Below are 19,570 nucleotides of genomic sequence, written 5' to 3'. Positions count from 1 at the left end.
AAGAGAAAAAGAATTAAATAAAAACATGGAAATGCTGACATACATTAATACATTTAACAGCTTTCTTGTTTATCAGATTATAAATAGATTTTAGGTATTGCTTAACTTCTAATAGAAAAATACAGAATAATGGTTTATAATCTTTTGTAAATGTATGTATAGTAAACTTTTCCAACAAAAGTAACACATTAATCAAATAATATTCCTTATGTAATGACATGTCATAAGAGAAAAAAAACTAATAAAATATTTTCAAAACACAGTTTAAAGCTGGGCAAAATATGAACTCTAACAAAAGAGCACAAATCTAACCAAAACTTTTTGAATAAGGACAACTTCAAAACAAATGAAAAAATGTTGACCACAAAAAAACAAATGTCAATGTCACAATTAAATCTGTTTACAAGGAAATATTTACTGGGTTAATATTTATAAATGAGTTTAAAATATATTTCTTTTACTTTATTTGTTAATAAATATTTATGAGGTAATTTTCAAATTCTATGCCTTATCAAACCATCAACACGGCTATTCCAAAAAGTTGTTATATAAGCAAACAACTCCCATTTGTCAGTTTCTGGATCACAACTTTTACATTACGTATTATTTTCCGCCAAATACGTATTTGTAACATCAATAGGACTACACTTCCCAGGATTCACAGCTCTGTATGCGCGAAGTCATCGAACGCCGTCGCAGTTATCGCGATATCACTGTATTGATGTCTAGTTATGCACTAGAAAGTGTCAGTGAGGTTAGACTGGGTAACAATTTCTCAAACCACTCAAACCAGAGACTAGTGTTTAATTCGCCTCGTGAATGCCTGAATCTGAGCTTTTGTATTTGTGTTTTTATAAACTGGACGTGTGACACCGTGAGGGAAAGACAACAGCAGCGGTCTCATCCAAACTGTACAGGCCAACAGTACCACAACTGGATCAAACAGTGTGTCGTAAAGCGAGCAAATGGCGCTGAAAAGAATCCAGAAGGTGAGTTTGTGTTTATTGTGTGTTTGCCTAGATAATTGTCCACATAATAGGCCTCGGTTAATGTAAAGCAGTCGCACTTTTCTCATTTTTTGTTCCCATCTGGTTAGACAAAGACGAATGGTGGATGCATGTTCTCGACAGTCGCATATTGGGGTTTTTTTTTAATTAAATTATGTTCACTGCCCCTTTTTTATAGACCGTTTTATTTACTCAAGGTTGATCGCGTTGCGCAATCTGGAAACGGCAACTTATATTATTGTTATGCGATGTTGTGAAATAAGGATGTGTAACGTTAGATGTAACTGTTATTAACATACGACTAGGGGTTTGACAGGGGCTTTCATGAATAACTTGTGTTACGTAAGTGCACCAGGCGTTGCTTAAATGTTAAAATGGTTCTTAGAATACATATTTTAGTTGTCGGTCATCGTATGAGAGAAGCGCATCTGATGCGCATGCGTGATGGACAACAACTGCTTCAAGTTGCCAAATGCTGAACCCCAATGTCAGTGTGTCCATATATGGCGCTGCAAATAGGGCACTAGGACAGCGGAGGGTATTTTTAACAGATTCGCCACCCTGCACGAGTAACAGGCGACTTTAATCACATTGAAACTGGTTATTGCTGTCAGGGATTTCTTAACCTGACCCGGCGTTTTATATTAAAACTCAAACAGCAATAAACGTTCCCTCGGGATTTTAATGCATATTATTATGCATTAAGTCACAAAAGCTAGTTCATACTGCTGCTAGTTAGGGAATGAAGGCAAATTTGACTAAATATGTGTTCACCTCTTTGAGATTACGAAGGGGTCACCCTGTGTTGTTTGTTAAGTTCCTTAAAGTTTCATAAATCTGTAGGGTGTCATGTTACATCAACAATGGGTCCCTAAAGAGTGTCAACAATAGACAATGAAGTTTATGTCACTTAAAGCAACACAGATATAGCTTTACCTTGATATCATAGCTTTACCTTGACATCTTATGTGTTGTTGTTGTATCAGTGATCATTTTAAAGTATGTTTTGGTGCCACTTTTAGAAACTAGCAAGTATATGTATTATTGCAACATTGCTTGACAACTACAAATAGCCTATAGTTCGGACATGAGTTATAATACATCTATTAGCCACTTTATGAGTACATGTTGTGTGGACCAGGTTAGACCCCAATTGCTTTTCTGTAACATAAACTCAACAAATGAAGAGTTTGGTTACAAAACGCGATAAACGCCCTTTAAAAAAAACAAACACCAAAATCAGTATTGTATCAGGTCGATATTAAAAAGTCAATTCTTAATTTTAAGCAAAATCCGATATCCGCAGTGTTATTCTGTCATCTGTTCTCTATTTTTTCCAAACTGTGATTAAATGTCAGTTCTCCTTCTCTGCAGAATGCAATAAATCCACTCATGCATTGTAAACAATAATTGCGGCGATCAACAAACAAACAAAAACAAAATAATAGTTTTGATGGCATTGATAAACCTGTGGTGGTTTTCTGTGGCGGGGAAGAAACGTAAGCCATCAAAATCGAATAATTTACACAAGAGGCACTCCGGCAAAGGAAAATGTCGGCTGTTGCTTGTTCTCCCGACAGCATCAAGCTTCTGTTATGCTAACACATTGACCTCAGGGGATCTTATAAAAAAATGTTTCATTATTTTACTCAAACACAACGAAACTCGAGCAGGACTAAAACATTTTATAGATTATTGCTGTCCAAAAAGTTTTGCGATAACGTCTCAAGGATGACAGCAGCAATGACAGTGTTCTTAATATGACAAAGTAAGTTTTTTGATTAATAATAATAATAAACATTAAATGGCATTAGTGTATACCACTAGTCAACTAAATGAATATAACATGGCAAAGATGAATGCTCATTTATATATTGATTCAATAGATTTATAGCATTGTGAAAAAAAAATGGATTTATTGAATTTTGTGGGAAAATAATCAGTTTTTATAATAAATCTTTGAAAATCTAATTATGGATTTGAATTTTTAATGTTATTATAACCTAAAGATGCTATGTGAAAGTTTGCAAAAGAAAATATAGTTTTTTTCCCCAAATTAATCAAAATGGATTTATTGTGTTTTGGAACCAAACTCTTCAGATATTTCTCAGATTCTTCAATTGTTCCATGATGTTGTTGCACATTCATGATGTGAATCTCTATTGGATTGACATCTGGTGACTGGAGGTTGTTTGAGTGCACCAGACTGTCAACAGACCAGATTTAGATGATCTGAGCTTTGTGGCATGATGCAGTACTGGAAGTAGCCATTAGATTACAAGTACATTGTGGTCATATGGGGGGTCATTCTCACGAAACCACTGATATATGATGACAGTAAAGATTTTAAATACAACATCTAATTTGATAACCCAAAAAATGATCATAACAAACATAATTGTGTTCTCTACCTTGCACAAAGAATAATTTTTTACATAGGAATGAATTATTTTTGTACAATAAAAAAATCTGAAAACAATAATTGGACGTTACTAAACATTCTCAAATGACAAATAATGGAAAAGAACAAATTTGTATATAATAAAATTAAAGAAATAGTGGACAAAAGAAGTCCTCCATAACATTTTAAAGGACTGATTACACATACACAGATATTTATATAAAATTGTTTTTGATTGAAGAAACATTTTTGCATTACCGAATTTTTTCTTACATTATAATTTTCTATTAAAATGTAGTTCATTAATGTTTCATTTAGGGATGCACCAATAGGATTTTTTGATCGGCCAATACCGATTTAAACAGGCAACTTCTGGCCGATACCGATATTAAACACTTGTATACAATACTATACAGTTGGCCTATTAGCTAGTTTATTTCTGCATCAAATTATTTTTACTGAACATGGATTGGATCTAATAAACATTCAACTGACCAACATAATAAGAGAGGCACAAATTAAGCTAAAACAAATATAATAAGACAGCATGACAACCTTCAAAGGTGGTTTTTGCGATTCAGCATTTATTTTATTAACAACATTAACTCAATTTTTTACATATAATGGATTTCTTGTGCAGTTAATTAATAAACAATCGGTATCGGCCTTTCTCCTGCTATTGCCGATATGCCGATGGTTTCAAATTCATCAAAAATCGGCCGATAAATATCGGCGGCCGATACATCGGTGCATCACTAGTTTCATTATGTATGATAAATAAAAAACGTACTTAGCCATCATGACTTCCATTTATTTTAGTAAAACATGCTATGGTGTTCACAGTTTCAAATTATTACAGTAATTATATTTTTTAAAACCTTAAAAAAAATTTTTGTGTTATATTGTCACTAAAAGGTTCGAAATTAATGCCTTTAAACATATTAGACCTTGTCTTTAATAAATTTAAAGGAAATTTGTTAATGCAAATATTAAAAATAATAAAAACAACACAATTTGACCCAATCGTCAACGACTGACATCATTTGGGGAAGGGGCTCTGTACAGACTCACCTTTTCATTGTGGCAGTCTCTGCAGATTGTTTTCACAGTATCTGACAGGTCTTGCTTTAGTGTTGCAAACAATGGTGGCGACTTTGCTACTTATGAGTTGTCGTAACTAATAAAAGCAAGTTGAAATTGCTTAACGTAATAAGTTAAAGTGTGTGTGTGTGTGTTTAACGTGTCTTGTTATTTAAAGTGTTTTTGGTGAACAGCTGACAGCTCTACGTCTATCTTTAGAGAGCCCTTTCAGGCATTGTGAGTCACACAGCAACTTCTAGCAATAGAACCCCTTAAAGTCCCCCTTAGTTGATAATCTTATCACTTGAAACTCATCCTTGAGCTTTATAATAACATATGTCAATGGTTTTCCTTTATGCTTTAAACAGCTTGAATATAACTCTACACCCCTTTGCATTAATTAGTCTAGCATATCTAATAATATGCAAATGAGTCCCCGCCTCCACTCTTTCACAACACCTCAAACCATAGATATAAACTGTATGTCACAAACGTGAGTACACCCCTCACATTTCAGCAAATATTTTAGTATATCTTCTCAAGGGACAATACTATAGACATTAAATTTGGACATGTTTTAGAGTAGTCAATGTGCTGCTTGTATAGCTTTATAGATTTACTGTTCTTTAAAATTAACTTAACATACAGCCAATAATTTCAAAATAGGTGGCAACAAAAGTGAGAACACCCTAATTGGCAATAGATGTCTGTCTTTTAACCATGCAAAGCCACATGTGCAATTCAACATCTTCATTTTACCAATTTGTATATCTTGTACTGTATATGACACATAAGTTTGTTTTCACACAATGCATGTATGAACTGCGTGCTTGGAGTAAATTTTTTTTTTAGCGCTGATGTTAACCGGTTAGTGCATTCACGCTGTATGTGTGAGTATCACAGAAGTAGAGCTGAAGCAGATGTGCTGCAATCGTTTCAGTGGCGAGCCTATGCAGCATTCATACAAGTACATACAAGGCGGCAGTGGTTGAGTGGTTCATGTAGATTGTCTACAAATCGGAAGGTTGGTGGTTCAATCCCCGGCTCCTTGAGCAAGACACCTAACCCCAGCTGCTCCCGACGAGCTGGATGGCGCCTTACATGGCTGACACCGCCGTCGGTGTATGAATGTGTGAGTGAATGGGTGAATGTGAGGCAAAATTGTAAAGCGCTTTGGATGGCCATTGGTCTATGAAAGCGCTATATAAATTTACCATTTACATACTATCTATTGCTCAAATAACTGATTCACTCGTTCAACTGTGTTAATATGATTGGTTACTTTGTTACGTTGGAAACTGAAGGGATTTCAAGCCACGGAAACGAGACTGTCTTTGGAATACTCCAATTTTTCAGGAGAAAATACTAAGCAATGTTGTTGACTGATGATTTTGCACATGAATTTGCACATAATGTGCAAATAATGCATATAAAAACAGACATATAAACAAACAATTAAAATTTAATCTTCAGTACAGGGCGACCTTAATTGGTAAACAATAGCATGGCAATGGGAATGAGAGATGGGATAGACCTATTTCAGGTGAATGATTCAGAAACATGCCCTGATTTAAATACAATGTAGATGTGAATCTATAACAGGGCCATACTAGTAATATGCTTAATATTAGTTAAAAAAATTAATAGGCACAACCCTACTAAGTAGTATTTTGGATAGTCGTTGATAGTAGGGATGTAACGATTCAACCGTGTGTCCCATTAAAAATGCCTGTCTGAAATCGATTCTGAATCGCAAGGCTGCGATTCTTTGTTTCATGCACAGCTTGTGCGTGTACTACGGCATATGGACGGTGGGAAGTCCTTATCAATCTAAAATCATTATGAGTCGGAGTTGTGTATAACGTGCATTTAAAAAGCAACACTCGTTAAACAAAATCATTCAAAATATTCTTTATTATAATGAAAACACCTGAAACAATTTGAAGAACGCTGATATATATATTCGTAATGCTACTTCTTCTGTGGCACAAAGGGAGTTTCTGCACGGGAGCGCGCCCTGGTGTTCGGATGTGCCTGGATTTCACCGTAATTCATTCAAATTCATTCATTGAGAAAACGCGCATTTGCACGGTTAATTGGTACACCACTACTGGATAGTGCAGATTAAGGGGCGGTATTATCCCCTACTGACATCACAAGGGGAGCCAAAATGTAAAGACTTATTTTTTTCACATTCTTGCAGAGAATGATTTACCAAAACTAAGTTACTGGGTTGCACTTAAACATTAAAAATGTCCCCTTTAAAGCCACCTTTTGCTCATGTACCTTGAAATTTTTTGTAGATTTCAACTAGATTAGCCATATGAAATGGGTAAGAATGTTCTTTCCAAGTTGTTAAATACTGGATTACATGTTATAGGTTATCTACAGTTAAGGGTGCTTACATGTTGATTAGGTCAGTTTGATCACAGATCAAAATATAACTGTTATGCCTTTTTCTTTAGGAACTGACAGACCTACAGAGAGATCCACCAGCCCAATGTTCAGCCGGACCAGTCGGAGAAGATCGTGAGTATAAAGAATTAAAGATTTCTTACTAAGATTTTAGATGTTTGGATCAGTGTTCACACACATTTACTCTGAGAAGCCAAATAGAGCCCCCATGAAAAGAACAGATTACCCAAAAGCAAACAAAACTGACTTACTTTCTTCTTTGAAAGAGAAATGGAGAAAATGTAAGAAAAATAACCCTGATATTTAAACAGTTTCACTATAATATAGAGTGTTGCAGGGATGACATATTTTTGTAAGCTAACCCGGATGTTGGCGGGACACTGGTTCCCTTGCAAAAAAGCCCATTAATGTTTCCCATAGACCTTTGGATTATTGCAAAAAATAACACTTACTCGTTTTCACAGATGAACACAACTTTTATGAATTTTGAAGTAAGAATTCAGCATTTCTAGTAAATGCATTTAAACTTCAAAATTCATAAAATTTGTATTCATCTGTAAAGATTACGTTGTTGGACAAAATGTGTAAGTGTCTTTACTTTTTTTTAAACACGATTGCAATAATCCAAAAGTCTATGGGAAAATGAATAGGCTTTTTTGCGAGAGAACCAGTTAACCAGCTAACTTCTGGGTTTGCCTACAAAATACGTCATCCTGCGGCACTTGAATAAGATGCACTGTTGGTAAAAATAAGATCCTTTGTTTAACAAGGAATCATTTGCTTCATCAAAGTAACATTTGGTTCAAAAAGTGTGTGCATTTTAAGTGGATAATACATTAAAATCAAAACTACATCATATTTTGATGTCAATCCACAAATGAAACTTTCTCAGAAATTTTTGTCAAGTTCTTAATCCGTTTCAGTGTTATTGGTTTATTGGTTTTATATAAACAAACTTTTTTTTTTCAGTGTTTCACTGGCAGGCAACAATAATGGGGCCGGTAAGTAGACCATTTCTCTCTCCAAATCCTTTCAAATGAACACACTTATAAATGTTTATTATTAATTTAAGGCAGCTGTATTTAAAATGTTATCAGTATTTATAAAGTTCAAAAATGTACGTTTTACAGAATTTTTTTTTTAGATCATCGATTAGATACATTTTCAACACTTTCCCTGACCTGTAATGTATATTGGGCTGTTACTTTGCCTTTAAAATGTTTATGTAAACGACCCCTGCTTGATTGGCTGACCTTCACATACATTATACATTAAAGTGGTTTGTTGGCATTTAAATATATGTTTATATTTACACCTAATTTAATTATTTTCCTGTTTTCTTTGGTTCCTTTTCTTTTATGTAAAGCTGCTTTGAAACAATGCAACATTGTTAAAGTGCTATATGAAAAATTTAAATTAAATATTTTAATTATGTAAATGGGATAAAATTAAAATTGTGTCATCATTTGCTTACCCTCAGTTGTTTCAAACCCATAAAAATTTATTTGTTATGAGGAAGATATTTTGAGGATTGTTTGTAACCAAACAGATCAGAGGCACCATTCACTTCCATAGCATTATTTTTTCTTTCAATGGAAGTCAATGGTGCCCGTGATCTTCAAACATTCTTCAAAATATTTATATGTGTGTTTCTCAGAAAAAGTAATGCATGCAGGTGTGATTTAAATTTTTCTGTAAACTATCCCTTTAATTTTTTTTAATATAGTCTATTGACCCATGGCCATTGCAGTTGTGTAAAAAAAACATTATAAACGGCACAAAACATTAACAAAACATTTTGTTTTCTTCTAGAATGACAGTCCGTATCAAGGAGGAGTGTTCTTTCTTACAATTCATTTCCCAACAGACTATCCCTTTAAACCACCAAAGGTCAGTTGTTTAGTGCCATTCAGGTGTGTTTAGTATAGATTTAGACTTATAAACATTGTTTATTCATTGCTGTAGTTAACAGTAATCTGAATGATTCCTCAGGTCGCATTTACAACAAAAATCTACCATCCCAACATTAACAGTAATGGGAGTATTTGCCTGGATATCCTCCGATCTCAATGGTCACCTGCACTTACTGTTTCCAAAGGTACATTTACTGCTGTCTTCTTCATAAACAACATCTGAATGCATTAATAAATAAATTATTGATGGAGTTGAATGAAGAGAAGTGGATATTGTGTTATACAGCCTTGCTAGCTGTAGCACCATGGTAACCACTGTAAGTAAGAGGAAATGAAGTGTTGTTGTGTTCCAGGCAGGAAGCATAAATCTCTCTAATGATATATTACAATACTGTCACTGGATTAGGATGGAATGCTCAATTTGCGGCAGTTATCACAGGCACAGAGCCTTGAATCACATATTAACAAACGTAAACTGACTAAATGAATGCGTTTTAGAGCCTGGAAAGCTTTTGGTGTCAAAAACGGAGAGATTTATGAGCTTGTAAAATAAAAACGTTTATTTAATAGCAGAATGTTCATTCTTTTAACCTTCATCTCCTTAAAAAGACAAACTGCTCAATAGGACGTGTTTCGTCACTTTGTTGACTGAGCTGATGACATGTTTGCCCTGTGGCGGGGTGCTACCGTAGCTGCTCTATGCGTTTCAAAAGGGAGGGGTGAGCTGTGGACTGAGTTGTTTGTTGCAATTCACAGTCTCACCACTAGATGCCACGAAAAATCTACACAGTGGACTTTTAATGTTGAAAGGTTTATGACTGAAAATACTTACTGTGCGTTACACCAGACGCGGAAGAAGCAGCAAAAATGCCCTATTGGCACTAAAGCTGCATTCAGACTAGCAGCGAGGAGCAGAGCGACGCAATCTCATTGATTTCAATGGAAGCTGTGCAACTTCCAACTACACGAGCGACAGTAACCATTGGCTCGTAATGCTCAATTTGTGCGGAACGCCCCATCCACACCGCAGCATTCACGCTTACCGTGCTGCAGGATGCCTATTCGCATCATTGCTTTTACTTAACATGTAAATCTCTCGCGCTTGGCGCCTTCTCCGCGTCTGGTGTGAACGCACCATAAGAGCGTTTTCACACCTGTAGATCGAAACGGAGGCTTCAGTCTCTAAAATGTTACAATTTTTTTCTTGGTTCTGTTCGCTTTCACAAGGTAATATTCCCAAACGTAAAAAACTTTATTAATATGACATCTGTGCATCTGTTTTTATTGCTTTATAATACTTTATACCATGGTCTGTTTAAATACTCGATTCTGATTGGCTGGAAGGTGTGCGTTAAAACCGTTTAATGCACAGGTAGTTCCAGTCAGTTTGATTACAGTTAGAAATTAATCCGCTACTATAAACATTGGTAACCATAGTAACACAGTTACATTTGCAGAGAGAGAGAGAGAGAGCGACCGAGAGAGACGTGAGTGCGTCACGTCTCTCTTTAAAGTGCATCTCTCTCTCTCTCTCTGGTGCTTCTCTTTCAGTTCTCTATCTATCTCTTTTAAAACATCGCTTCGAAATTTCCAACTGTTTGATTTTTGTTTTCATTTAATGTCATTCATTTAACTCATTTAAATAAAAGCAATACAATGGCACTACTTTATTTAAAGTGGACGGAGTGCGAGCCTTAACTTAAGAAAATGACCGTCATTTTACCCATCTGTTAAAGAATTACACTGTAAACATTAATTACAGCTTTAACTTGGCAAATAACCAAGGTATAAGCGGGATAATCCATGGCTAGCCATGCATTAAAGGGTTTTAATGCACTTCGCAGAGGCAACCACCCTCCGCTACGCGTCGGGTGGTTCTTCGCCTCTACGTCGTGCATTAAAACCCTTTAATGCATGGCTAGCCGTGGATTATCCCTTACATATTGCATTGAGCAGGAATCAAAGTTTTGATGGTACAACATTCTTATCATGTTCCTATTGCGAATAAGAGCAATTAGAAGACATTTTAAAATGAAAATGCGTGCTTTGGTTTTTTAGTGGCGAAATTTGATATGTTCATGGTTAATAAAGCAATAAGACCCCAGAACATAAAGCAATTGCAACTAATAACCAAATAATAATTCAAATAATGTAGTTCTTCGAAAACGATTCGGCATAATAGTCCCAAGCAACACAAGGACACGTGTGACACAGTAATACTGATATAATAATTAAATATAAATAATTATAATAATAATTTCACAGGTGATACAGCCTGGTTTATTGGTGTTTTGGGTTGGATTGCTTTCTCACTAAAAGCGAACCGTTCAAGATTTTGTTTGTTTGCAATTGGGCCAAGACCACCTTGTTCAGGTTGTCTCGTATCAGTTGTTTTGGTACAATACAAGCATGATTGCTGTGTTCACATATGCCTACACGAACCGAACCCAAAAGAAAACGCACCAGGTTCTAAAACAAACCCTTAGGTGTGAAAGCACTCTTAATGTTTTGATGTGCACGCAAAAGACCCCAATGTTTTTGCAGTGAAAGTTTTACCGCGTGGAACGTAAAATATTTCAGATATGAATACTGAACTGTATATTATTTCTAATTGTAACGCAATGTGTAATATACTGGCACATTTGTTGGTATGCAAACAAATAATCAGTGTTTCAGTCTCATGCGTCATGAGCGTTTGTTGGAATCACTTTTTGTTTTGAGTACTGTAAATCTTGGCATCTATGACTAATAGCTGATCCCAGTGTGGGCGATGCTGTTGGACCTTAGTGTTTACTCTTTGTTCTAAGTAATGACCTAGTTTAAATCAGTCTACGGGAAACTGTTTGTTATGGCAAGCAAACAAAGAGTGAGTAAGAAAACATAGACATGCAGTAAATCTTCAGTGAGACATAAAATTATGTGTCTCAATGTTGTGAACATTGGTTCATTATCACATGGACCTTTTTGGATCTTTTATGATTCCATTGAAGGGTTAGTTCACCCTAAAATTACAATTGTAAATCACTTACCCCTGTGTCGTTCTAAACCACCAAGTCCTTTGTTTATCTTCAAAACACATTTTAGATATTTTTGATGAGAACCGGGAGGATTTTGACTGCAGTTTGATTTTCACAATCAAGCCCAGAAAAGAATGAAGGATGTCACCAAAAAGGTCTATGTGCCATCAGTAGTTAAATAATAATATTATGACCCGACGAGAACACGTGTGTGCAAAGAAAACCAAACAAACAATTTTATTCATCATTCACGAATAATAATTTTAGTACAATAATGCAGACGTTTGAGCACCAAAATTAATTTTGTACCTGAACTGTTTAAAATACCTAACATTTATTTTGACTCTTGCTTTGGACACAGTAGCTGTTTGAGAGATTATAATGATGTTTCTGTATTTAATCTGTTCTCCTACATTTTTTGTAGTGTTGTTGTCCATCTGTTCCCTGTTATGTGACCCAAACCCAGACGACCCCCTTGTACCTGAGATCGCACATACATATAAAGCAGACAGAGAAAAGTAAGTGACTTTTTCTAATATGCACATGTCGGTAAGACTTCACACTTGATTTGATTGAGTAGTCTGACATTGTGAGTACTTGTAACATTTATTTCACTGCAGCTATTGAATCAGAAAAAAACTATAAAAATAGAAAACATTTTATTATCTCTATCTATATTTATCTGTCTGCAGTTTGGTTGTTTAACAAGTAAATATAAAATATTAGACGTATCAGAGCTGTCACGATTATCAAATTTAGCTGATGGTTAAATAACTAATAAATTGTGACGATTATGACGATCAATTGCCTGTTAGGGCTTTGACATTTAATTCTCGTGCATTTTTTTTTTCATGAAATTTTTTTTCACACGTTGTAATTATTTAAATTACATTTTTGCAAGGTTTACCTGGGACATAACACATATTTAAAAGTAATTATTTAATGAATATATCTTTCAAAACTGAAAATTCTTATTAAGAAAAATAAACACAATAAAGTTACTGAAAAATAACTGAAAATAAAAATGCAATAAAATAAACTATTTCAGAACAGGTAAAGTTAGTACTGGACCACATGTCTATCGTGGCTGTAAAAAAAAATTCCTTACAGATCCTTAAGAATAACATCCTTCACTTCCCTAAATTTGGAATTGCTGTTGTGGAAATGTTTTATCTGGCAGTTCATACTGCTTATCAAAGTTTTGCAGCATTTCTTTAAATGCTGTTTTCCCACTGTACTGAATGGCCTTTGCAATATAATAGCATTACTGTAACTATAAATAACTATGTATATATTAATTTTTGGGATCTATCACAAATTTTGTCATGTCATAGTGATTTACCACCACATATTAGCTCCACAAATGAACTTGAGCATACCCATATATTTACTCTGATCCACAGTTTCAACCCAACTACACAAACCAAACTACAGTATGACACAAAAAACATGTTGAACATCTGTGGAAGATTATGACCCTGTCTGTGAAATCCAGGCTAAAGTCTCATAATGTAATGATGAGATTAGGAGCATCAAAGATGTCAAGGTTAATTACATATTTTTACAATTGGGCATTTTGCTTCGCTTCATAGACAGAGTCTGGCTGGGCATAATTGACAATCGTTTTCCTTCTAGTGGGAGGGGCTTGTCTGAAGTTTAAAATCATTAGACGTAAGCCAATCACATAACGTTTGGTTATGATGTGCGTTATGCGCAGGCTCAGCCGCATCGAATTTCTGCTGTAAAATAAACGTATGATGTGAAAACAACATACCGTAATCTCCATTCAAAATGTTTAACAAACACTCTTCTTGTTCGAGCTTAAGTTGGCAAGTGCCGGTTCTCCACAACAAAGTGAATAGCTTTCTGTGCCTCCATTTCCACAACCGTACATTCGGTGCTGCCGTTTAGCGTCTTACGTCACGGCTCTCAGCCCGCCCTCTGTTCGTTGATTTGACGGCCGTCTCGAAAATGGTTTGAATCAAGCCCTGAAAAGTGAAGCCAAAACGTCTCGATCCCCCCCAGTGACTGGTCCCAGTATAGGTCATAAACCCCGCCTCCCCATGTTATTCAATGGGACTTGAGACCAACCAAAAAAATTAATTACACTTCAATTATCTTTTTTCCGAAGCTGGTTTCTGTCATTTACTGTAGTTTTTATCACGCTGATGTAAATTCAAATGTTTGTTTTTAAAATAGGTTTGTGTTTAGTTAGTTATTTAATGATATAAAAACGGTGGTGTCACGTCATGATTGACAGCTGTGATATCGTGTCATATGCGCATTCTACGAGAGCGAGGGTGGGGTTTTGATTTCGCGGCTTCACTTTCTGCTCATTACTGCGCATGACTGGTCCCGAAATCGCTACTGCGCAGACTCAAGACCCAAGATGTCAGCGCCATATCGGGACACTGGCGGCTTCACTTTTCACCAATGGAAGAGAGCGAACAGGTGTCGTCCATCTTTTTTTTTACAGTCTATGGTTTGAATGGGAGGTATCTCAGACTGAGTACAGTAGCGTAATGAAATTTAGCGGAAGTACGAAGTCTGACGTAGTCAGGCAACTTCCACTTAGCAATAGCAGGAAACTGAAGGATCTCTTAAACCTAAATAAAATGAAATCCTAATTTCTAATTTTAAAGAAATTCGTCTTTTTACTTCATTCTGCTCAAAAAGCTCAAGATGTGTTTAGTGCCAAGAGAGGTCACACTAAATACCGACAATGCCTAAAGAAGACATGATTTATTCCTGAAATTTTAATATTTTATTTATTTCAGCTCTGATTTTTTTGTACATAATTCCTGTATTTTCTGTATGTATCTGAATATAATAAATAAGAATATGATAAATAAAATATTTATGTATGGACATTAAAACTTCTAAAACAACAAGTCTGGTGGTAGTGGCGGTCTAAGACTTTTGCACAGTACTGCATATATATATATATATAAAATATATTATTCAAAAACAAACTTTTATTTTTTCGCGATTAATATTTTGACAATCCTAATTTTTACAGAATGTTCTTTACATTATGTAGGATGATTTTATGTTAAAATGCTGGGTTTTCACAGGCTGAAGTCGTTTATTTGCACATACTACATATTTCTGTAGACACAAACTGTATGCCATAAACACATCATGAGGGTGTTTGCCTTTTTGTCCTCAGGTACAACAGACTAGCAAGAGAATGGACGCAAAAATACGCCATGTAAGAGTGCCTGTGACTAAAACACTAAAGAAGCAAAAGGACAAAGAAACGTGTTTTTACTTTTAACAAGAGGAGTAAAAATAAGTGAATGTTGAGGGGTGGGGACAACTAAACAACAAACCCTTGGAGAGAGGAGCCAGGAGAAAGCGGAGGTGAGGAGGCTGGTGAATCCGCTGTCATGTGCCGTTCTCCCAGACCCAGTGTCAGAGCGGCCTACCCTGGAATATTCCAGGAAAACTGTAAAACCGGACAAACCTCGGGGTACCACAACCCAGGATGTTAGACTTGTACTACTGTTAGTTCTATTATTGTTATTATTGTGTATTTTCTTCGTGTTAATGTTGCCATTCTTTAACTTGTCACCTCTGTTAATGTGCTCTTATTGATGTCACTATTATGTTTTGCCGAATGATGATATGTCAGGAAGTTGAATTAATACTGGCGAGGCAGGCCTGGTCATCTCATTGGAGTCTATGGGAATCATTTTGAATATGGGTACTAAAATTTGACTCGGTTCAATGGATTCAGACAGAATGTAAAACTATTATGTTTGAACAGTTTGAAAAAGACCTCGCTTGAGACTCCGCCAGCCGACTTCAAGTCGTGACATTTCATGAAACACTATGAATGTGATTAAAAGCTAAAGGTAATTGAGCAAATAGACATTTTGACAGACTGCGGTCAAAAAAAATGGATGAGCTGGTCTACAACTTTGTGCTGTAAAAAAGGGAAATATTTGACATTTTTAATTTAAACAGTTTAGTTGGTTATAGTCATATCTCTTTTCAACATATTTTTCATTTAATCTGTTTCAGATTTAACTCATTTGATATTCACCTCAGCTGCATGTGCATGATATGGCAGATGTGTACGTATTTGTTTTGATAATTATTGTAAAATTGCTTTAGAAATCAGCAGATTTGTATACCTGTCTTAAAAATTTGCCCACAATTGCTTGCAAAAGAAGGGGAGAAAAATGTGAACGAAAAAGATAACGCCACCATTTCTGCCAAATTTGATAAATCCCCTTTCATATTTGCAGGCAAAGGGTAGGTCATAGCGTATGAATGCAATATTTTTCACTTGTTTAGCATTTATCTCTTCTACAGATCTATCTGCAAGAGTGTAATTCTTAATCTTTAGATACTCTTGTTACTGTAGTTACTAATATAACTAACGTCTTGACTGAGTAGATGGTACGTTTAATGTGACCAGCACAGGTGCTAGACTTAAGTACTTGTACTGTAGATTTATTGTTTATCAAGATGTTTACACCCGACAGGAAAGGAACTGTAAGGTTGAAAAGTGTGAAGATCTCACTTTCCCCCGGTGCTGCTCTTGAAAAGCCCATGCCTCTATTTTACTAGGTTACTAGACTCCCTGAAAAGGGCTAAATGTTGTCAGGATTATCTTTAGCACCATATTTGTGTACTGCCACACAAGACATTTGATTTGGCTTTGGATGTGTTTTTAAAGGGATAGTTTATCGTTTACTCAACCTCAAGTGACTGCAGAATTTTCGGGATGGCTTTACAATAAGGATGGATTTGTTAATTAAGGGATAATCAATGGCTTGCATTGAAGGTTTTTAACTTCCTGGCGCGGAGGCAAAGAACCACCTGACAAAATAAGCAGCTTACTGTAAATAATAGGGCTCATAACAATTAATTGCGACTAATATGTGTGTATTGTGTATAATAATTTTGTATACATAAATACATATGCATGTATAATTTTAAGAAAAAAATGTGTATATATTAAGTATTTATATTTATTTACATGTGTATATAATATATATATATATATATATATATATATATATATATATATATATATATATATATATATACGCATGTAAATATTTCTTAAATATACATGTGTGTGTATTTATATATACAAAATTATTATACACACATGTATATGATGTAAGCAAAACTTTTATTTTTGCAAACGATGAATTGCGACTAGTTGTTATGCAGCCCTAGTAAATAACTCTTTTTGTGTTTCTCAAAAATGAATACAGGTTTTAAAGACATGAGAGGGAGTAAATGACAATGTTTCTTTAGGAGGACATAATTTCCATTGGGTCAAATTTGTATAACATTTTTTGAATGTTTAAAATTATGCCAACTTTCCCTTGACTCAAAGGCTTAAGTGCCATCTTTTACCCTGATTATTTTCATCACTTAATGGTTACACATCTTTTAGAACGTTTAAATGTATTTATTTATTCGCTATTTATTTGTTGTCTTCCAGTCATTGGTTTAAATGAATTCAGTCTGGTTTAATGTGTTGTGTTCTGTATAATGGTTCATCTGGCAATTCGAGTTACAACATTATTATGAGATTGCGCTAAGGCAGTATGCATGCTTTGCACTCTGGTGGGCTACAACCTTCTCCCGCAGCTATTTGCAAGATATCAGGGATATTTTTATCCATTCACCTCCCCCGAGACCTTCAATAAAACTCCAGCCTTAACATCATTGTATAAGCAGCTGTACTGTATTGTTAACCTTTGTGTTTTACCTTTGGATTTGGGTTTTAACTATTGGATAGGTACTGTACTTTTCTGTGTAACACACACACACAGAGCCATAATAACTTCTTGATAACTGTATGTGCTATAAAGGCCCTGTCATCTAACCTGCTCTCTCATGAAAACTAGACTCAGTATAGCTGAGACTAACCTCCAAGGTGTCAACTTTAGTGAATAAAGCTCCTTTTGTTTTATACGCTCTTGTGAATTTATTGTATGGACAACATCAGTGTTTTAAAATCTATATTCAATGTATTTTGTAGTCACCAGAATATGTGAGCGGAGCAGGCATGGAGCGGTGTGATTTAGCTTGGAGCGAGACATTTATTTTTTTGAAAATCGGAGCGTTATGGTTTTCTCTCAGTCCTAGAGCAATCCACTACCACTCCATCACAATCACATTTCATCATCCACAGTTGGGGGCACAGTAAACAACATTTTGGGAGAGCATATTTTGATGTGGATACATGTATTACAGAAAAAAATTCAGTTTACAATTGCCCAATGAGATTTTAAATTTTGAACACCCCCCTCCAGTTTCATAGACAAGGCTTAAGGCTAGTCCTAGACTAAAACACCTTTTTGGGCTGACCTAACCGAAAATAACTTGCAATGACAAATCCTAAAATATGCCAGTGCCATTGATTTGTCTCAAGATTCACACCAGTAACATCTTTTTCTAAGGCATGTTCATAAAAGATGCGTACACATCTTAATTTAACTAAGGCCTAGTCCTGGCTTCAGCTAAGCCTTGTCTGTGAAACCAGGAAGGCCTTTTAGCTATGCAGTGTTGTAATTTTGGAAAATCTCATGGAAAATAATTGCTTAGGGTAAAAGCTACTGTTTCAATAAAGCACATTTATGTTTTTCTCTTTATATTGCATATTCATTTTACACTGAATTCATCTTTTACACAGAGGTTTGTGATTTAAAAAAAGAACATTTACAGGTTTAGTGGAGTGATAATTAGGTGCAAATTTTCCATGGAGCGAGGAGTAAGTGAGGAGGGAGCGAGGAAACGGGAGCGATTATGAAATTGAAAATTCTTGCAGATCCCCTTTTACTCACATACTCTGTAGTCAACATGCAATGCTGTTTATTTATATTTCATTTTTAAAACAGTACTGTTTATATATTTTTTGTGTGAATTGGTACATTGCATTTAGATCTGTGTTACATTGTTAAAAAGTAATAGTTGGCTCAACTTGAAAAACAGACGTAATTTGGTAACGCCTAAAATCTTACGTTTTTTAACTTAAATTTTCTCATTTTAAGTGAAAAGATTAAAAAACAAAAACTTCAATAGGTACTCCTAAAATTAAAATTTTCAACGTACATTTTTTACTTAAAGTTAGTTTTAATTTTTTTTGCCTTTAACTTATTGAAGTAGGCCTAATTTTTTAAGTTGATCCAACTTTTACTTTTTACAGTATATGTAGTAGAAAAAATAAGTCAATTATTAATTCCGCTGTTATTTTGTTGTCGAGATAGTTTAATTTTTATGATTTTGTATATATACAAAACGATATATAAAAAAACATTTCTTAAATGTATATATATGTATGTGTGTGTGTTTAAATATACATAATATTTACACACAGCAAAAAACTTAAATATATATTATGCAAAAAATTACTTTTATTTTGGATCTAGTTTAATCTATGCCCATTAATAAATAAAACATAAATAACAAGTTTCTTAAATGTTTTACATATTTGTGTGTTTTATATACATAATAATTACATACATTAGATTAGACAAATATATTATGCAGAGGTGTATAATACTTTTAGTTACATTTTCCAAGCATCTGTCTAAAAATGTTTTACTTTTCTTTACTAAAAAATGTTCACTACATTCTAAAGCATAGAATCATACTGTGTATTCATTATATATTGCATATTAAAATTGATTTAATGCCTAATTACATAAGAATTGTGTACTTTTACTTTCTTGAGTAAAAGTACGATTTTTTTACTTAAGCAAACGT

General features: G+C 34.7%; 1 protein-coding gene across 1 annotated transcript; it reads left to right on the top strand.

The window, feature by feature from the left end:
• Positions 1–634: 634 nt before the first annotated feature.
• On the top strand, positions 635–17,774 carry ube2d4 (ubiquitin conjugating enzyme E2 D4). Its single transcript, XM_065247632.2, has 7 exons — positions 635–989; positions 6,954–7,017; positions 7,873–7,904; positions 8,716–8,793; positions 8,896–9,001; positions 12,258–12,351; positions 15,003–17,774. Exons 1-7 carry the CDS (start codon positions 966–968, stop codon positions 15,046–15,048), a joined length of 444 nt encoding a protein of 147 aa, XP_065103704.1. The 5' UTR covers positions 635–965; the 3' UTR covers positions 15,049–17,774.
• The last annotated feature ends 1,796 nt before the right edge of the window (positions 17,775–19,570 follow it).

The sequence above is a fragment of the Paramisgurnus dabryanus genome, chromosome 11 (genome assembly GCF_030506205.2).
Source record: "Paramisgurnus dabryanus chromosome 11, PD_genome_1.1, whole genome shotgun sequence".
Lineage (NCBI taxonomy): Eukaryota > Metazoa > Chordata > Actinopteri > Cypriniformes > Cobitidae > Paramisgurnus > Paramisgurnus dabryanus.
This window is presented reverse-complemented; position numbering and strand designations above follow the sequence as displayed.